The sequence below is a fragment of the Camelina sativa genome, chromosome 10 (assembly GCF_030686135.1).
Source record: "Camelina sativa cultivar CO46 ecotype springtype chromosome 10, ASM3068613v1".
In the NCBI taxonomy this organism is placed as follows: domain Eukaryota; kingdom Viridiplantae; phylum Streptophyta; class Magnoliopsida; order Brassicales; family Brassicaceae; genus Camelina; species Camelina sativa.
Genome location: NC_141889.1, coordinates 26,436,546 through 26,450,379, shown reverse-complemented (window position 1 = coordinate 26,450,379; position 13,834 = coordinate 26,436,546). Strand labels below are relative to the sequence as shown.

Sequence of the window (13,834 nt, the reverse complement as noted above, 5' to 3'; positions counted from 1 at the left end):
CTTGATGAAATTTCTCACGAATTACTCAAAAGACTTAAAAAGGTCAGAATGCTCAACATGAAGAAGACCTTGATGTAAGCTAAAACGGTACCGTAGTAAGAAGAAGTTTTGTTAGATTGGGTCGAAAACATATTAGGCTACGTTGGCCCATTAAGACTTTTTTTTTTAATCTCAGCCCAATTTGGGATACATAATAAAACCCTTAAAACAAACATGATATAAAAGTGGCGGCTTCAGTCGAAATTAGGGTTTCGCGTTAGGAGAAGAGAAGCGAAATCAAAACACATACAAACGCAGTCACCTTCCCTGTCGCCTCCTCCTTTGTCAATCTCATCGCAACCATGGTAGGCATCTCTAGTCTCTGAATCACTCGTTGCCTTAATCCAATACTGATTCCAAATGTTGAGTATAAATTCAAACTGACCCTTGTTTCTCGTATTTGCAGATCATATCAGAGAAGAATCGCCGTGAGATCTCCAAGTACCTCTTCAAAGGTACGAACTTGATTTGAGCTTGTGAATCTTTTAGTCTTCTTAGTAGATGGGTTTGTGCATAGAAGACAATAGCATTGATTGATTAATTGATTGATTCAAGATAAGTGTACTTAGAAATGGGTTGTGTTTTGTGCAGAGGGTGTTTTGTTTGCTAAAAAGGATTTCAATTTGCCACAACATCCTTTGATCGAGAGTGTCCCGAATCTGCAAGTTATCAAGTTGATGCAGAGTTTCAAATCTAAGGAATATGTTCGTGAGACCTTTGCCTGGATGCATTACTACTGGTTCCTCACAAATGAAGGCATTGACTTTCTCAGGACTTACCTCAATCTCCCATCTGAGATTGTTCCTGCTACTTTGAAGAAGCAACTGAAGCCTCTTGGTCGACCTATGGGAGGCCCACAGGGTGACCGTCCCCGGTAATCAACTTGAATCTTCAGTTGTGTCAATCTTCTTGTTGTTGTTGTATCATTTCTTCTTCAGTTGAATGTGGTGAAGAGTCTAATGGTTACTTGTATAGTGTTTAACATCTGAAGGTTTTGACTTGTCTTTTTACAGTGGCCCACCTCGTGATGGAGAGAGGAGGTCTGGTGACAGAGAGGGTTACCGTGGAGGTCCTAGATCAGGTGGAGAGTATGGTGACAAAAGTGGAGCTCCTGCTGATTACCAGCCAGCCTTCAGGGTATAAAAACTCTCTTTTCTTGTCATTCTCTGTTAACTGTTGCTTCTTTGATTCTTATTCCTGAACCCTTGTAGCTGTTACACATTACATTAGTATCATGCTTTACATTTCATTTGGAAACTTGATTTGTAAGCTTTAGCTGTTGCACATTACATTAGAATCATTACAAAATGTTGTTGAGCATTTGTGTTGGGTGTGTAATTAAATGTGTTGGGGTTGTACAGGCACCTTCTGGTGGAGCTAGGCAAGGGTTTGGTCGTGGAGCCGGTGGTTTTGGTGGTGGTGCTGGTCCAGCTGCTGGATCTGATCTTCCTTGAAAGAGAATTTATGATCCTTTCTTGTTTCTTTTTGGTCTTATTTAAAGGTTACATAGTACCTTTGATTTGAGAACGAATGTGTCTTTGAGAACTTTGTTTCTTTTTAAAACCATTTTCACTATATGATTGTTTTCACTATAATTTTGTGCTTAAATATACAAAAACGTGATTTAATGCTAACTCTGTTAATTTCTCCGTTAAACCAATTTGACGTGGATTCCATGTGTAACAGCAAAACGACGTCGATTTAAAAAATAAAATTAATATTGTAACAAACTGGGATCGAACCTGCACAGCTTATATCTAATAAGATCAGTTTAACCAATGCGACAGAACAAATAATTGTTATAGGTGGTACAATAAATGAATATGTATACTCTTGTGTCTCTTTCTCTTTTACGTTGATGGCTCGTGAAGAAGTTCAACAGCAACAATAATGCCCTAATCCTTCCTCATTGTCGCTAAATTCTTCTGTCTCACACTCGTAGCTTTATAATTTCTCCAAACTCATCACTTGAAAAGGTTTAAACTTTAAACTAAATAGATCTAAGAGAAAAGAACAAGAATTTAGAGTTTATGTGCTCCAACAAGATATACATAGACCAGATTACTATATTATATATATATATAGATATATCTCCTGATAGCTTTGATACTCATCTGTCTCAACCAGATCTGATTCTGGGTTTTTGATTTCAATGCTAAAATATACTGTTTTTAGATTACTCTATGTTAGGGTTAGTCTTTGAATCAATAGAACATAGATTTCCAGAGTTAAAACCATAGGTTTCGATTAAACTGAACTTGATTTCGCCATTGTTGTTGTTGTTGTTGTTGTTACCCTTCATTCTTCGTTGTACAATTTCGGGAAAGAGGAGAAGAGGAGAGGGAACAATTTCGGGAGAGAGAACAATTTCGGGAAAGAGAATATATTGGTTCTTTGTTCATTGTACCCCCAATAATAGAATGTGTCCGAGTGGTTATGGAGAGATTTTTCTATCCGTTGTTCGAGTCTACCTTGCTACATTTATTTTTCGTTTTATTTTCGTCGTTTATTCTGTTTGCCTGCACACCTTGAATCCACGTTTTTGTAACTAATCACGTTTTGTATATTTAAGCACAAAATTATGTTTTAGCAAAACCAATAATCATATGTATCAATCGAACATATTGTAATTGTCCAGATATGATAAACCGTTTTTCTAAGAAATTACTCCCATCCAAATATAATAATAATTCTAGATATTTAAAAATTCCTAAAATTTGAAGAAAACTAGGCCAATACCGCGTGGGCTAAAAACGTATTTATAAGACTTTTACAAAAATATAGTTTATTATTACATTACCAAAATAATTAATTTTTATTTATATTAAAAATATATTTTTTTAAAAAAAGTAAAAAAAAAAGTTTGGAAAAGAAAAAAAATTGAACAAGAGAGAGGGATCAGATTGGTATAAAATAGGAGCGCCCAATTAGTCGTAACAGGCTTTGAGCGGTACGCTCATCACGCACTTAAAGCGAGATTAAACCCTTTCCTCATTTCCCCTTTAACTTGCCTGAAGGATCATACTTTTTCACCTCGCCAGCTCTTCTCTATTTATAACAGGCCCACGACCTTCTCACTCCTCCACCCAACCGATGTGGGACAAAAAAAAACACTACAAATCTTACCTTCACCACCTATGTAAAAAAAAAAAACTGTTTGTGTAGTATAGGCTATGTGCTTGTTTTGAAAAGTCTCTGTCTCGCTGGGAAGGTTCCAACAACTAAGTTGTACACCATCATAGGCCATGAAGATAGAAATATTTATTTGGCTTTTACTTTCGTTTATACTACACAAACAGTTTTTACAAAGATAATCAAAATTCATAAGCATAAAACATCATAGAAGAAAGCAGCTGGTTTATTGTTGAACTGAAGCTAAGACTGAAGATACAATGTGAAGTGACCCAGTGACTATAACCATTCCTGAGTCACTACTGCTTGTGTCATCGCTGAGAATCTTATACGCAAACTTTAAGGAATCAAACACAGTTTTGTTTTCTGAGGCTTCCATAGACCCTAATCCCAATTCATCAGCAGCTTTTATCCATGATTCCTTCAAAACCGCACACGCTGTTGATCTAACCTTACCTCCACCAATGTCAGCTTCTGTAAGAACCACTGCTTCTGGCTTTAGACCTGAGAGAAGTTCTTTTGCAAACGACACATGATCTTTGTCGCTGGCCATTGCAACCACAAACACCAATCTCTTTTCTGCAAAATCCCTCATTATCATCTCCTTTAGAGCTCGCGCTGATTCTTTGGTGTGAGCTAAAAAAAACAGAACAAAGATTGATACAGTAAACCGGTTCGAAACAGAGACACTAAAAGCTATTACCAACCTCCATCAAGAAGCACAGTTGCTCCAGGTAACTGTAAAGTCTCTGCTTCTTTTGGTGTCAAAAACTGACTTCTCCCAAGTAAACGAGTATTCTCTAAACCAATCCTAATTGCTTCATCTGTCACTCTCCACCATCCTAATTATTCCATCCAGAAAGTAACAAAAATTTTCAACTTTTTTAATTCTTTCGTTGCTTTATATAGGGAGGTTCAAAGTGCTTCATACCTTGATCGCGAAGACAAAGAGACGCACATGTGGCAGTAACAGCATTTTGGAGCTGGTGATGTCCAAGCATCCGTAGATTTATATCACTAAGCTCCACGATCTGCATTTATTATGTAAAAATTCTTGATATATTAAGAATCACAAGTGAACTTCTTGATTCTTTTAATAAAGAAATTAAAGGTTTCTGAAACGTACTGGTTTGTCATCTTTCTCGTGTTGTATTACGATGTCACAGGACTCACAAAGACCGATCCCATTTCTGTTGACGATACCTTTGATTGAAGAACGAGATCCAATATCAGATGCCAAAATAACTGATGACGACATTGATGCTGCTTTAGAACGAAGAATGCCTTCGATATGAGGAAGAAATGGCCCCCCTAAAACCACCTACACGTTTTATAAGAACACATAAAACTCTATCTATCAATGTGCTTATAATCCAATGGTTATACGAAAAGCAAATACACCAAAACCACCTAACTGGACGACCGTGTTTAATAATTCCAGATTTTGCCTCAGCTATACTTTCCAAGGAACCTCCGAGGGCATCCATGTGCTCTTCACCTATTGTTGTTATGACTGAGGCAGCAAGATTTGAACTTTCGATGAAATTTGTAGCATCTCGAGCTCCTCCTAGCCCAGCCTAATGATACACAAACAAATAAAACAGTGCCATAAGTAGTCTAGAAGATAGCAAAAGCAAGTGTCATTAGATTGTCTAATGTAATGTAATAAAAATGAGCAAAATAGCTAACCTCTATAACTGCAATGTCGACATTTTCTTTCTCAAATAATGAGAAGGCTATCCCAGTGAGAATCTGCAAAAGAGATACATCTTAATTACACTTTGGCAATACCATGTGAAGTAAACAATCTAGAAGAAGCTTTGAATTGGTAACCTCAAAATGACTCAAAGAACCATTTTCCTCTTGAATAGACTGATCGAGAACCGGTTTGATTGAATAGAAATGATCATTAAGAGTGGAAGCAGAGACAGGATCTCCATTACAGGAAATACGTTCTTTGATACTCATAATATGTGGGCTGCAAATCAAGAACAAAAGCTCATGTAAGTAAAATCACGAAAAATTCAAACTCAAGATATGGTGAAATCTTAATCCAAAGTCAATACTTTACCTTGAATAACAGCCAACTGAATATCCTCCAGCCCGTAAGATATTGGAGAGAAACGCAGAAGTTGACCCTTTACCCTTAGTTCCAGCCACATGAACTACCTATAATCACTGCCCTCATTGTTAATCTCACCTTGAAACATCAAACCAAAGTATCCATAACACACACAAAAAAAAAAAACACAATCCAAATTTAAAAGAAGAGACCTTTAAATCAACAGCTTCCAACAATTACAAATGTCTTCATCAATCCACAGGAGAATCTATAGTTACTACTCAAATCTAAAGATGAGACCTTTTAATAAACAAATTCCAAAAATTACAAGTGTCTTCATTAATCCATAGGAGAATCAGAGTACAAAAAGTAGAAACATCCCAAATCTAAAGATGAGACCTTTACAACTTAGAGAGATCAATAAGAGACATGGTAGAAAATTGCAAAAGCACGAACCTTGTATTTGGAATGAGGATTACGGAGGCGAAGCATGAGACGTTTCATTCGACCGAGATCGAAACCATCACCAGAATCAGTTCCAGCTCCTTTTGGTACACCTGCTTTCTCATAGTTCTTGAGAGATTCTAAAAACGCCAAAAAACCACTGAGCTCGGGGTCTTCAGTAGAAGAGATGGTCGACATATTTCGAATTGAAGTAAAGTTTGCTGAGGATATTTTCCTGATCCTCGGAGAAAGCTTGCAGTTGGAAATGGCACTCAAGTGACTCCACAGTGCTCTCATCTTTCCAATCAAAGTCTCTCTCTCTCTTTCTCTGCAATTATTTCTTCTTCTTACATCTTGACAATTAAAAAACTCAAAGACTCTTCACTTCCTTTTTTTTTTCTTCTTAATGGGCTTTTTTATAATTTGGGCTTAGGATCCACAACAGATGACTAACGTAATCAATTACACGATTGAAGTAGTTACAAAAAGGTTTGCATTTTTGCCCACTAATGAATAAATGGGCAAAAAAACCGTAATCCAGAAAACTAAACCAACCAAACCGAAATAAATGGTTTGGTTTGGTTATAGTCTCGTCTAAAAATCTATTTAGTTGTCATATTTATTAACCAAATTGTTTAGATCTGGTTTGGTTAAAAATCATAAAACCGAATGGTCTTTCCAGTTTAGATGAATATTTAAAATATCTATATATAATTATTATATATGTGCCATTTTATATTGTATTTTATAAGATCCTTACGATTTTTTATTGGATTTATAATTATTTGAATTTTTTTTTTGGATTTTACTTAGAAGTTTTGAGTTTCTGAAACTAGATTTAGATTTTATTATTTTAAATTATGTATAACTTATTGGTTGATACATATTTCTCTTTTTATTTATTTTATGTAACAAACTTAACTTTTTTATGTAAAATATGGAATAACCTATAATAAAACTGTAACCAAACCGAACTGTGATACATATGATTTTTTATATGGTTTCACTTTTAATAAAAACGATAAACTGTAAAACCGTAAAAACCGCATAACCAAACCGATATACATATGGTTTTTATATAGTTTCAATTTTATGAAACCAAAAAAAACTGTAAACCAAAAAAATTGAACCGAAACCAAACCAAAAAACCGAACGCCCACCCTAATCAGAGAATTTAACCTCAGTTTTGTGACTTTGTGGCCAGATTCCATAAAGTAAAACTCATTTTAGCATGTCTAAATTACAACCCTTCAAGATTGTTAGTTTTTGTTATTTTAAAATACAAATAATCATATAATTAATAGTTGATAAAAAAATGTATCATCATAATCTAGGAAAAAGAAGATTAATTAAAGAATAGAAAAACATGTGATCCAATTGATTATTCTACTTGGAGAAGAGGTTTCGAATTTTGATAATGATTTTGACAACCAATAAGAAGAACTTGGCCATGTTGCTTAATAGCTTCAGGTAGCTTGCCATTACATGGTTTATGAGTGGCGCCAAGAAAAGTGCATAAATTCGTATTGCTGATTGGATTATAGCATAAGGTTTCTCCAAAAACACTGAAATGTTGAAAGATTAGAAAAAAAAAAAAAAAGATTTTAACAAAACCTTACATACCAATTTTGAGTAAAATTTGATATATATTTTCTTAAAGAAAATAATGAAAACTTACACTCGGCTCCTTTTGGGAATTCGTCGAACAAGAACGTGATGTTCTTTAACAGGCTCTGAACCAAAAAAAAATATAAGTAACAAACTAATAATAAAGGGTTTGAATATTATAAAGTATACAAAATAATAACTCTCATCCATATTGTCATTGTAAAAACTGAGAAAACTATTTTACCAGTGTGATTCCTCCCGGTTTAATTGGCGATTCAATCAAAATCTTCGCGTTTCTGATTTTTTTTTTTTTTTTTTTGTTAAATCAGTTACAAGATTATTTGTTTATTAGTATAAATTTGAAATAAATAAAAATTGAGATATAGCTAAAAAAATCATTTTGATATAACCTAATAACCAATCTTCCTCCTTCGTCTGTATATTCATAAAAGCTACATCCTCTTGTAAAGGGTATTTTTCGTCCTTTCCATTCTTCATAACAATAAACAAAAGATGAAAAGAAGACGAATTAATGAAAGTATTAAAATCTAACTAAGATAGTTAATTAATAACGTAATCATTAGGCAATATGCATTAAGTGATGTACTAATATACACACGTACGTACCAAGATGCCAATTAACAGCAGCACTATGTCCATCTCCTTCGCACACATTTTCAACACAAAACTTTACGTTTTGTCCCATACTCTTCACAAGTTCTTCAAAGAACTTCATAGCTTCCTGCAAACATATATTGTTCATTCACAAAACCAAATCTTGAAATGTAAAATATACACATTGCATATAGAATTAAAAATTCGTGGATAGTTGTCATAGAAATATTCTTACATTTTTCCCTTGAAAAGGCTTAGAGAAGGAGAAATCATGGATAAAACAATCGTTGGAGATGCAACTTCTTAATTGATCTTGATTCTTTTTGTTTATAGAGGAATAAAATTTCATAACAGCATCATACCCAGAGATTTGATTCGACTTAGGATTAGATTGATCTAAACATGAAACCACGGTATTTCTTCTTGAAACATACTTATTTATCATCTTTCTTGGATCATCCTTGATTGCATTGAACCGGCCGGAATGTTGTATAGAAGGTAGATCTGGTATGAGCCGTGGAGTTTTGAATTTGGTGATGAGATTTCTCGTAACTATTGGACTCACGACATTAACCATGGAGGCCATTGTTGTAATATGATTCGCTTAATTAGCATGCGACAAATAAACAATTTTGTAATTTTTGGTGGAGAAATTTAATTATGGTAAGAGAATGTGAAGATTGGTGTTTGCATACGATTCATATATGATTTGTTAAAGTAGGTTTCTTGTGAAGTTCTTTACTTCTTCTTCTAACCTTTTAATGTTCTTAGTTACTTTATGTAGCAATAACTCTTAGCATATCCCTTACTATAATAATAAGATCTATTAGCGTATCAAGAGATTTAAGCATCTTCTCCAAAACTTCTCGGGTTGTTATTGCATCAGCTGGTTCAAATTGTAGACTTATAACTTACATAGATTTATGATCACAAATTATTATTGTAAGTGTCATATATAATGTAAATAAAGCACAACCAACTTAAATAGAACTTTCAAACCATAATTCAGCATCTATCGTCTATTCTTCTTATTCCTCACACCAAGCTTCCTAACATGTATCTTTACTGTTTCTTTATTAACACCAATTTATCTCGACTCGACTCGAGTCCAAATACATAGCTGAGGAGATTTCTAAGGAAGGTGATTCATGGTAAAGAAAGATCACTAAATCAAAGCAAGTTCAAGATCGGTCTCAGGCCAAGATCACAGCTTCAAAAGGCCAAATTTTAGACCAGATATATACAGTAATTACGACGATCTCTATCCGAAGAATGCAACATTGATAAACGGCCTACCATTTTCACCATTATAAAGTGTACTCTGTGCTCCTGACGTCGCGTGTCATTGTCGGCAAAAATATTCAAGTCACTTTGTTGGACATATCATACCCCAAAACATTATTGTAAGGGCACATTTCAATAGTCATATTAATACAAAGGATAAGAACAGCATAACCATAACGAAACATCTTATATCTAAATCACCTGACTCTAAAAAGCGTCGGTACATGCATTGTAATCTAACCAAATACTACTTAACCACCACATTCATCAAATTTAAGTTGAAACACGGGTATTGTCAAAAAGTAATTTAGGTCTTTATTTAGCTAAAAATTAAGGTCAAACAAGCAACAAATTTAAAACCCTCTGATGAACTCAGAGATGTCCTTATAAGAAGAGTTTAGCATGGATGTGATAAATTTGCCTCGTAGCCAGCAACAACAACACCACAACCCATGACCCCTATAATTCATAAATTCCCCCAACATTTCTAGTTATTTATAAATCAACCCCTATAATAATTAAAATAATACTAGCTCCCCCCCCCCTACCTTTCCCAAAGTTTTGCTACTACTACCGACACATATTTTCCACTATGATCCCTACACGTGTCCATGTAAAAATGTACACTACAATCGTTATCACAGTAAAACAGAGAAAATATTAATTTTAGACTTAGGCAAATTTGATTGAGTGTGTATAGTTTTGTCGGAGGTGTGGGTGTAAATACACAGTAAATTACCAAAAAAAAACAAAACAAAAAAGGGTTCAAAGTTCAAACTCGATGGTATATTTTAAATAGCTTAACAGAACTAAAATATAATAATATCATATAACTTTTGTTTTTTTGCTAATATGATTGCAAGATCAATCTGATAGTAACAATTAGCTGTTGATCAGTATCTAACTTTTATATATGAAAACAAAATATTTTTATCACGATTAGATTAGATTTTTATTTTTTAGTTGCTTTGAGATAATAATGAAAAGTATATTGATTCCATTTCTTTTTTCACGACTATACTAAAAGTATATTTTAAAATAGTAGCAACATATAAACTAAGTAAAAATGAGTCTTTCACGATAAGACCCTTTTTTGTTTTCTCTTTTACAAAAATCAGAAACAGAGCCACTGCATGTTCTTCTTCTTCTTCTTCTTCTTCTTCTCTTCAATTTCACTTTCTTCATAAAATTTGTTTCCATCCAATTATTTATTATCAAATTATTTTCTCATTCCACAATTTTGATTTAGTTTCCGTTTTTTTATATTGTGGTTCTTGAGATGAAGTTGAATAACCATAAAGATCCATCAGAGAAGCTGATGTGGGAACGGACTTTATCCGGATCCGGTTCACCGACCCGACCCGTATCCAAGCTAATGGTGACGCTCCTCCTCCTCGTCTCCGCCACTTACGTCGTCTACACACTCAAGCTCATCTCCAACTCACGTGCCTGTCACGTGGAGCCATTCTCCGCCGTTGTTCGTCGACTCAACGACATCGTGAACTCATCTCAGCCGTTGATTCTCTTCCACTCAAATCAAACGGCAGTGATCGAACCTTACGCATCTTCTCCGCCGCCACCTTCGCCGCTTCCAACACCACCTCCTCCGCCGCAAACCGGACTCCAGCACGTGGTTTTCGGAATCGCCGCGTCGGCGAGGCTTTGGAAACAGAGGAAAGAGTACATCAAGATCTGGTACAAACCGAACCAAATGCGCGGTTACGTCTGGTTAGAGAAACCGGTTAAGGAAGAAGAAGACGACGAAAACAGTCTCCCGCCGGTGAGAATCTCTGGCGATACTTCGAAATTTCCTTACAAGAACAAACAGGGACACAGATCGGCGATTAGAATCTCGAGAATCGTCACGGAGACGCTCAAGCTAGGACTCAAAGACGTGAGATGGTTCGTTATGGGAGACGACGACACAGTCTTCGTCGCCGAGAATCTGATCAGAGTTTTGAGGAAGTACGACCACACTCAGATGTATTACATCGGAAGCTTATCGGAGAGTCATCTTCAGAACATTTACTTCTCTTACGGAATGGCTTACGGCGGCGGAGGATTCGCTATAAGTTATCCGTTAGCGGTGGCGCTGAGCAAAATGCAAGATCGGTGTATCAAAAGGTATCCGGCATTGTACGGTTCCGATGATCGGATGCAAGCTTGCATGGCCGAACTCGGTGTTCCACTCACAAAAGAACTCGGTTTTCACCAGGTCAGTCGTCATTATCACTTTTTATTTATTTTTATTCAATTAATAATAGTACTAAATATCCTCATAAGATTCATATGAATATTTTGGTCAGATTAATACGAATCTAGTTAAACTATATTCGTGTTTTGTTTCAGTTGGTTAAATTAGCAAAGTGGGTTTTAACTACAGCTAGATTTTATTTCGATCATTGGGTTTTAATAGGGTTAGTAAATGTTTTCTTTAATAAATGTGTACGTAGTTAATGAGAGCATTAAATAGAGGTAATCGAGATTAATAAATTAAAACGTTTTTTGTTTGGACTTTTTTTCATTAACAAACAAAGTTTTACACGATTTTGGTTATAAAAAAATCGATGGGCTTTTTAAAACCTCAATTATGATAAAATGCCACGTCACTGGACCACAATTTGGCCGTACGTTATATATTGTTGCCGGAGTAAGGTACACGTCGTCACGGTGTCAGGTCGTTTCTTTAAGAGAGCTGTCACGCCATTAACGGCGCGTGTGTCGCACGTGACAATTTCCTTGTTTGTTGGTGATAATATGTTTCATTGATTACAGAACCGATCGTCGGTTACCTACCAATAACATCAAATCAAAATCAGATTTTTTTTTTTGAACCGTTCAGTTCGGTATTAATTTGATTATGTCTTCTTCTTTTGTGTGTGTTTCACAGTACGACGTGTATGGCAATCTCTTTGGTTTACTAGCGGCTCACCCTGTGGCTCCATTGGTTACAGTTCACCACCTCGACGTGGTGGAACCAATCTTCCCCAACATGACACGTGTCGACGCCTTGAAGCATCTACAAGCCCCGGCAAAGCTAGACTCTGCTGGACTTATGCAACAGTCGATATGTTACGACAAACGTCGTAAATGGACTGTTTCCGTCTCTTGGGGATTCGCAGTTCAGATTTTCCGCGGAATATTTTCAGCTCCAGAGATCGAAATGCCGTCGAGAACCTTCTTAAATTGGTAATGTATATTCTGAAAAAGAATAGAAAATTACATAAGTTGATAGATATGGTCATTTTGTTTTACAGTGTATAATATATCTGTGATAGGTATCGACGGGCGGATTACACAGCATACGCTTTTAATACCCGACCAGTGAGTCGTCATCCGTGCCAGAAACCGTTTGTGTATTATATGACATCAACCGGAGTTCATCCGGTGACAAATATGACGGTGAGCCGTTATGAAATTCACCGCGTGGCTCATCCTGAGTGTCGGTGGAAGATGGCTAATCCTGGCGACATTAAGACGGTCATTGTTTACAAGAAACCGGACCCTCATCTTTGGGACAGAGTAAGTTGAACATTTGTGACATAATGTTATATGGTCATGTTATATTACTAATGAAAGAATGCTTAAAATAATAATAATCTATTAACATATGGTTTCAAACTTTTTTTGTTTTGGGCTGGCTGCAGTCTCCTAGAAGAAATTGTTGCAGGGTGAAATCAAAGAAGAATAATACTTTGGAGATTAGTGTTGCAGTTTGCAAAGAAGGTGAAGTGGTTGAAGTTGTGTAATAAGAATATTCATGTTTAAAAACCTTTAAATTTTGTTCTCATTCAATTATACTACAGATTAGTCAATTTACTTATATTTAAAAGTAATGGAAAATTTACAAAAATTAGTTAAATAAACAGTTACCGTAAAGTGTGATTTGTTCATTTTTAAACGTTCTTATATCATCCAGAAACACAAACAAACAAACCAAAAGAATCAGCTCAACAAAAATGTCAGAGAGAATTCGTTTGCTCACTACATTGGTGCCAATGCCATTGCTAAGAGCAATTGCAAGAAAACATGTTAAAAAAAAAGGTCAAATTTTAAATACAAACGTGAGAAGAAGGGGAAACAAAAGGACATCGTTGAAGAAGGACCATGGCGTCGATTTCATTGAGGTGGTGGCTCGGTGGACCTTTGAGGACATTGTGGCTGTGCAGTTCAGTACGTCACCTGAAACAAAGATGATCGGTTCTGTAATCAATGTGGGAGAGGCAGTGTACATGCAATATGTGATGGGAATTGATGGAGTGATTGTAGATCTCGTTGAGGAGAGTCAGCCACACCCATGATGATAAAGACCTTAGAGTCTCCTCCATGACACCTCTTGCAGTTCTTACCAAGATCTTCCAAAACAGAGGGCTCATTCTCTGTGTCCTTAGCTTGTTTTTTTAGGTTCAGCGTCCACTTGCTTCTTGTAATCATTTAGACCTATATCTTGCACCCAGCTTGCAGCATAAAGGCCTTGAAGCTTCCTTCAACACCTAATCACAGGAGAAAGCACTAAATTATTCTAAAGACTAGTGATAATTATACATATTGGAATCACAGACCTCTTTTTCTCAAACAAGAGAAATCTCACAGTTGGTATCCTTATTTTCCACAATGATATCATTTCTGTGTGTTTAATCTGTGGGTATA

General features: G+C 35.6%; 4 protein-coding genes and 1 non-coding gene across 6 annotated transcripts; 2 read left to right on the top strand and 3 right to left on the bottom strand.

Annotated features, from left to right (window-relative positions):
• Positions 1-192: 192 nt before the first annotated feature.
• LOC104719817 (small ribosomal subunit protein eS10y-like) lies at positions 193-1,634 on the top strand. The gene is made up of 5 exons (XM_010437798.3): positions 193-344; positions 446-494; positions 631-913; positions 1,053-1,176; positions 1,401-1,634. The coding sequence occupies exons 1-5, from the start codon at positions 342-344 to the stop codon at positions 1,491-1,493; spliced, it is 552 nt and encodes a 183-aa protein (XP_010436100.1). The 5' UTR covers positions 193-341; the 3' UTR covers positions 1,494-1,634.
• A 1,299-nt stretch (positions 1,635-2,933) lies between these two features.
• Positions 2,934-3,039, bottom strand: LOC147937399 (small nucleolar RNA Z279/snoR105/snoR108). Its single transcript, XR_015569819.1, has one exon. It is a non-coding gene; the product is annotated as a small nucleolar RNA Z279/snoR105/snoR108 (small nucleolar RNA).
• Positions 3,040-3,280: 241 nt separating this feature from the next.
• Positions 3,281-6,062, bottom strand: LOC104719816 (dihydrofolate synthetase). Of its 2 annotated transcripts, none has more exons than XM_010437797.3 (9): positions 5,690-6,062; positions 5,243-5,340; positions 5,005-5,149; positions 4,861-4,923; positions 4,587-4,748; positions 4,298-4,492; positions 4,103-4,202; positions 3,879-4,013; positions 3,281-3,807 (listed from the first exon to the last, which is right to left on the bottom strand). In XM_010437797.3, the coding sequence occupies exons 1-9, from the start codon at positions 5,972-5,974 to the stop codon at positions 3,398-3,400; spliced, it is 1,593 nt and encodes a 530-aa protein (XP_010436099.1). In that variant the 5' UTR covers positions 5,975-6,062; the 3' UTR covers positions 3,281-3,397. The 2 variants fall into 2 exon arrangements, with proteins under 2 accessions (XP_010436099.1, XP_087325671.1); XM_087469545.1 differs by having other exon boundaries at positions 5,243-5,349; positions 5,690-6,040.
• An 820-nt stretch (positions 6,063-6,882) lies between these two features.
• On the bottom strand, positions 6,883-8,652 carry LOC104719815 (uncharacterized). Its single transcript, XM_010437796.3, has 6 exons — positions 8,136-8,652; positions 7,913-8,027; positions 7,696-7,777; positions 7,530-7,581; positions 7,356-7,410; positions 6,883-7,242 (listed from the first exon to the last, which is right to left on the bottom strand). Exons 1-6 carry the CDS (start codon positions 8,484-8,486, stop codon positions 7,064-7,066), a joined length of 834 nt encoding a protein of 277 aa, XP_010436098.1. The 5' UTR covers positions 8,487-8,652; the 3' UTR covers positions 6,883-7,063.
• A 951-nt stretch (positions 8,653-9,603) lies between these two features.
• Positions 9,604-13,063, top strand: LOC104719814 (uncharacterized). Its single transcript, XM_010437794.3, has 4 exons — positions 9,604-11,399; positions 12,075-12,373; positions 12,463-12,706; positions 12,832-13,063. The coding sequence occupies exons 1-4, from the start codon at positions 10,464-10,466 to the stop codon at positions 12,931-12,933; spliced, it is 1,581 nt and encodes a 526-aa protein (XP_010436096.2). The 5' UTR covers positions 9,604-10,463; the 3' UTR covers positions 12,934-13,063.
• Positions 13,064-13,834: the final 771 nt, after the last annotated feature.